The 6,000-nt window shown below is 41.4% G+C and overlaps 1 protein-coding gene across 1 annotated transcript in view; it reads right to left on the reverse strand.

The window, feature by feature from the left end:
* LOC137096671 (cytochrome P450 2J2-like) overlaps positions 1-3,919 on the reverse strand; it is a 38,758-nt gene extending 34,839 nt beyond the window's left edge. The window contains exon 1 of the mRNA XM_067466335.1: positions 3,703-3,919. Coding sequence (XP_067322436.1) covers positions 3,703-3,879 — 177 coding nt within the window. The 5' untranslated portion in view covers positions 3,880-3,919. The remainder of the gene's footprint in view (positions 1-3,702) is intronic.
* Between the last annotated feature and the right edge of the window lie 2,081 nt (positions 3,920-6,000).

A 6,000-nucleotide genomic window follows, 5' to 3' on the forward strand; every position in this document is an offset into this window, starting at 1 on the left:
ATAACAAAGCCAGCGGACCAGATGGGATCCCTGCTGAAATCTTCAAAGAGGGAGGACCTGAGCTGACACACCAACTCCACCAGCTCATAGAAAAAGTGTGGGTGACCGAGAAAATCCCAGCAGACTTCAAGGATGCCACCATCATCACCCTCTTCAAAAAAGGGGAAAGAACAGACTGCGGAAACTATCGAGGTATCTCCCTTCTAACCTCCGCTGGGAAAATCCTCGCAAGAATCCTTGCAAACCGCCTCCTGCCCCTCTCAGAAGACACCCTCCCAGAATCCCAGAACGGCTTCCGCCCCTCCAGAGGAACCGTGGACATGATCTTCACCGCACGACAGCTCCAAGAAAAATGCAGGGAACAAAACCAACCTCTGTACATGGCATTCATCGACCTTGCCAAGGCATTCGACACAGTGAATCGCAGCGCTCTCTGGACCATCCTCCACAAAATCGGATGCCCTAACAAATTTGTGAACATCCTGCGGCTCCTCCATGATGACATGATGGCAACAGTCTTGGACAGCAATGGCTCCCAAAGTGACCCATTTAAGGTGGAATCGGGTGTCAAACAGGGATGTGTTATTGCCCCAACCCTATTCTCCATCTTCATCGCAATGATACTTCACCTTGTTGATGAGAAGCTTCCCACCGGAGTGGAAATCATCTATCGGACAGATGGCAAGCTGTTTAACCTCAGCAGACTGAAAGCCAAAACCAAAGTTACAACAACATCTGTTATAGAACTCCAGTATGCTGATGACAATGTCGTCTGTGCGCATACAGAAGAAGATCTACAAGCCACTCTAAACACCTTCGCAGAAGCATACACGAAGCTTGGCCTGTCGCTGAACATTGAGAAAACCAAAGTGCTCTTCCAGCAGTCACCAGCCAACTCCTCCCCAATGCCAGAGATACAGCTTAATGGTGTAACATTAGAAAATGTTGACCATTTCCGCTACCTTGGCAGCCACCTCTCCACCAAAGTCAACATCGACGCTGAAATACAACACCGCCTGAGCTCCGCAAGTGCAGCATTTTCCCGAATGAAGCAGAGAGTGTTTGAGGACCGGGACATCCGTAGGGAGACCAAGGTGCTTGTCTATAAAGCTATTGTCCTCCCAACCCTGCTATACGCCTGTGAGACGTGGACTGTCTACAGACGTCACATGCAACTCCTGGAACGATTCCATCAGCGCTGCCTCCGGAAAATCCTGCAAATCTCCTGGGAAGACAAGCGGACAAACGTCAGTGTGCTGGAAGAAGCAAAGACCACCAGCATTGAAGCGATGGTCCTCCAACATCAACTCCGCTGGGCTGGCCACGTTGTCCGGATGCCTGACCACCGTCTCCCAAAGCAGTTGCTCTACTCTGAACTTAAGAAGGGAAAACGGAATGTTGGTGGACAGGAAAAGAGATTTAAAGATGGGCTCAAAGCCAACCTTAAAAACTCTGGCATAGACACTGAGAACTGGGAAGCCCTGGCCCTTGAGCGCTCCAGCTGGAGGTCAGCTGTGACCAGCAGTGCTGCAGAATTCGAGGAGGCACGAGTGGAGGGTGAAAGAGAGAAACGTGCTAGGAGGAAGGCACGTCAAGCCAACCCCGACCGGGACCGCCTTCCACCTGGAAACCAATGCCCTCACTGCGGAAGAAGATGCAGAGCAAGAATAGGGCTCCACAGCCACTTACAGACCCACAAGAACATTGGAGGACCATCATACTCGGAAAACGAGGGATCGCCTAAGAAGAAGAGAAGAAGAAGAAGAAGAAAACCTCTTCCCCACACCCGTGCACCCTTCACCATATTTCCAACACCGAAACATTATGAAGCCTTTAAGCCTATTTATCTCTCCTTATTAATGATAACCCTAAATTCCCAATGGAGCTCCTCTATATTACTGACTCTCTATTCAGATATGCCATGGCCAACTTCCATTTTTCTAAAAAGTCCTCATTGCTTTGATTCCTCTTGTTATAAATTAGTCTGGCCATTAGCATATATTCTCACATCCTTTCCCTCCAATCCTTTTTGGTTAGACCTTTTTCCCCTTTCTAGTCTTTGGCTATGGTCAATCTTGCCGCTGCAAAGCTATATTGATATATTTCTTGGTCCTTTTGATTATTGTTTTCTCTCTGTAGACCTAGCAGACACAATCCTGAACTTTTTTTAATCTTGTTATGTAACATTGTATTTGTCTCCTTAATTACCTTATCCCAAAATTCCTGTATGATTAACACAGGTCGACCACATATGGAGGAATGTCCCTTTCTGTTTCCTGCACCTCCAGCAAATACCTTGTTGTGATTTGCCTATTTTAGCCAATGTTGCTGGAGTGATATAACACCTATAAAACATTTTATATTGATTCTCCCTAATTGAACCCGATAATGTAAATTTGAACTCCTTATTCCATAGGTATTCCCAGTTGTCCAATTCTATTTGTCTACCTAGGTCCTTGGCCCAGGATATCATTACTGTCTTGACTCTGTTGTCCTCCATGTTATAGCTTAATATGTATTTGGATAATCTAGAGATTAACCCTTTATCCCCCTTTTCCCATATTCTTTCCAATTCTGATTCTTTAGTTGCAAATCCAATCCTCATGTCTTTTTTGTATCTTCCATGCAATTGGTTATAGCAAAACCAATCATTAATCTCCAATTCTTCCTGCCCTTTTAATTTCCACTTTTTATTTTCTCTAATAAGGTATTCTTTATATGTTCTTGTTTCTACCCTTAAGGTTGGTCTTGTAACTACTTCTAGTGGCCTCAGCCAAAGGAGGATTTGGTTCCATACCTTTTCTGTATTTTTTCCAAATATCCAATAGTCCCCCCCTAATTATATGTTTATTAAAATCTTTATTTAATTTATCTCCATTATACCACACGTATGCGTGCCAGCTGAATCGTACTCCAAATCCTTCCAAATCTAGTAGGGTCTTGTTTTCTAATTTTATCCGTTCTTTCAGCCAGGACATTGCTGCAGCCTAATAGGTCCTTAAATCGGGTAAGCTTAGCCCCCTCTTCCTTTATCATCAATTAAATTTCGGTATGCTATCCTTGCTCTTTTTCCAGCCCAAATAAAGTTAGTAATCTCTCTTTTCCATTTCGCAAATATTTTTGTTCCTTTAATAATAGGTATATTTAGAAACAGGAATAGCATTTTGGGGAGTACCATCATTTGTATTACCGCAATTCTGCCCATCCAAGTTAGAGGGATTGTTTGCCATCTGGTGAGATTTTTTTTATGTCTTCCCATGTTCTAACATAATTATCCTGGAATAAATTGATATTTTTGTTTGAGAGCTATATTCCTAGATATTTTACTTTCCTTATCACCTCGCAGTCTGCTGTGGCCTCCAATTTCTTGCGACTTTTAGCGTCTATATTTTTAACTAAAAAATTGGATTTCTCCTTACTTATGATAAAAGCAGAGCTGGGAAATGTTACTTTTTGAACTGCACCTGCAACATGCAAAAGCATTACTATCTTGGAAATTCTAGAGATGTATGACATAGTATTTACAAGTTGGCAAAAAGAGATAAGCTAATAGTATCACCATGCTACAACCAAACATACTAGTAACAATTTTCCATATCAAACTTTTTTCTAGCCCACAGTTAATGCAGAAAAAACATAGTTATCTTCATAACCCTTTGATTCAGATCCATAAGTTATTTTTGCATATTTAGAAAGAAGTACCTCGTTCAGTGTTCTTTCATTAAATCCAATCCCAAACCGTATTCGCCATATGCCTCCAATGAGGGGAAGAGAAAGAGGCCCAGGAGGGTAACGTCGGTGTGACCACCATCTTTTCATCAAGTATAGAAGCAGAAGAATCACCAGCAGAGCACTCAAAGTCTCCTGGATCGCCACCATTCTGCTGCCTCTTCTTCCACTCTCAATATTTCCAACCAGCTATGGGAGAGATGGGTTGGATATTCTGTCCTCACCCTCTTCCCTCTTATCTCTCCTACAAAAATCATATTTAAAATATGTATATGTATGTATGTGTGTTTCCAGGAATTGAAAAAATTAACAGGCAATTCATATTCTGATGTTCTATCTTAGTCACCTTGACATTTTGCCCTCGTGGCAACAATCCAAAGTAATACAATTCAGTTTGCAACATCTTTAATTGTGATATGTTGTGTGTTGCTCAAACAAATTAGAAGAAAGGGGGCAGACTGGGCCACTATTACTGCTTCTAGATGGCCACCAAGATTCATAGGGCTCCTGGCCATTGAGTTCCTTAGTGTGTTAGCATTCTAGTTGGTTACTGTTTGTAGAGTTTTAGATCAAGGATTTGGTAGCTGGTTTTAATTTTGACTGAATTTATTCTTAGGTTAATTTATAGTTCTATATGTATTTTTTAGGGCTGGGCGGTTTCGTTTCGTTAATTCGTAATTCATTAATAATTCGTTAATTTTTTCAATTACAAAACGATAACGAACCATTCTGGAGCAATTATTAAAAAAAACGAATTTTCAAAAACGTTTTGTAAATGCTTCGTATTTCGATATTGTGTTCGTTTCGTTATTGTTTTGAGGTCGTTTTGTTATTATTTCCGCATGTCTGGGCCAGTTTTATGGTTTAATTAGTGAAAAAAATTATAATATCACACCAACAGTCAACAACAGAGGGAGAGGGAAGCTTCAGAAGGTTTTGGAGGTTTTTTAGCGTATTTCGCGGTCGCGTCCGCCATTAACGAATCGATTCGTTATTGTTTCGGAAATCGATTCGTTAATTTTTTTACCATTTACGAAATTTCGTAAATATCGATCTTTTTAAAAGGAAAATTTTGTAATTATTTTAAATATCGAAACAAAAAAAAACCCCAAATACAAATCGATTTTAGAAACAAATGTTTCCGTTGTTACCCGGGCCTAGTATTTTTATATAAACACTAGCTTGGGTACCTGGCGTTGCCCGGGATATTAGAAGAAGTCATTTTTTTATTTTGCAAAATGCATAAGGTTGTGGGTGTACTACAACTCCCATCATGCCTGGTTAAAAAATTATTTAAAAAAAATTAAAAAATTAACCCCCTGAAACTCTATCAATACGTAAAGTTTATCATATTGGGCAAATTTGCTCTAGATGCATCATTGGTGAGGTTCAGTATACTCTCCAGCTGCAGGATGAATTACAGCTCCCACTATGAAAGGTCAGTGGCATTAAATCCAGTACATTCAGTTGGTCATGGGGGTTCTGAGTGCCGAGTGAGGTCCAGGTCTATCATTGGTTGGGTTTGGAGTGCTCTTTGATTGCAGATGAACTCAATGGGTTTAAACCCTTGTGCCAGCTGACCTGCTGACCTGAAGGAACGGTGGTTCAAGTCCACGAGATGGAGTGAGCTCCCATCTGTCAGCCCCAGCTTCCCATGAGGGGAAATGAGAGAAGCATCCCATATGATGGTAACACATTCGAGCATCCTGGACAATGCGTTGAAGATGGTCGATTCTCTCACACCAGAAGCGACTTGAAGTTTCTCAGGTTGCTTCTGATATGATAAAAAAACTTTAGAAGTAAAAAAAATGTAATAAATTAATTTAATAAAGTGAGAGAACTTGGGTGGTCCAGATCACATTCTACATGAGTAATGATTAGGATGGGAAATTAGTTATAGATGGCCATAGCAACGTAATTAAGGCACTGGACTGGAGCTTAAATTAAATTCCTCGAATGATCTTGGGCACCCTCTCTTAGCCTGGCCACACTAAGTAAAGAAATGCAAGAAATACATGTAACTTGGCCCAAAGTCTTTGCTTAAAAACCTCCAGAGAAGGTAACTCATTTGTCCAAGGTGTTAATGTTGGCCAACAATGAGGCGGACACTAGAATAGCAATGCCCCCCATAGCCCGGCCTTTTGAATTAAGCCGGCTGACATTCAGGGAATAAATGACAAAGCCATTTAGAGCAATGTTATCTATGGCCCAAGTTTCCTACAGAAGGATCTCATCGAGGCTGTCGACCCATTTATTTGCCCAGCCCGCAAT

The sequence above is a fragment of the Anolis sagrei genome, chromosome 3, assembly GCF_037176765.1.
Source record: "Anolis sagrei isolate rAnoSag1 chromosome 3, rAnoSag1.mat, whole genome shotgun sequence".
In the NCBI taxonomy this organism is placed as follows: Eukaryota; Metazoa; Chordata; class Lepidosauria; order Squamata; family Dactyloidae; genus Anolis; species Anolis sagrei.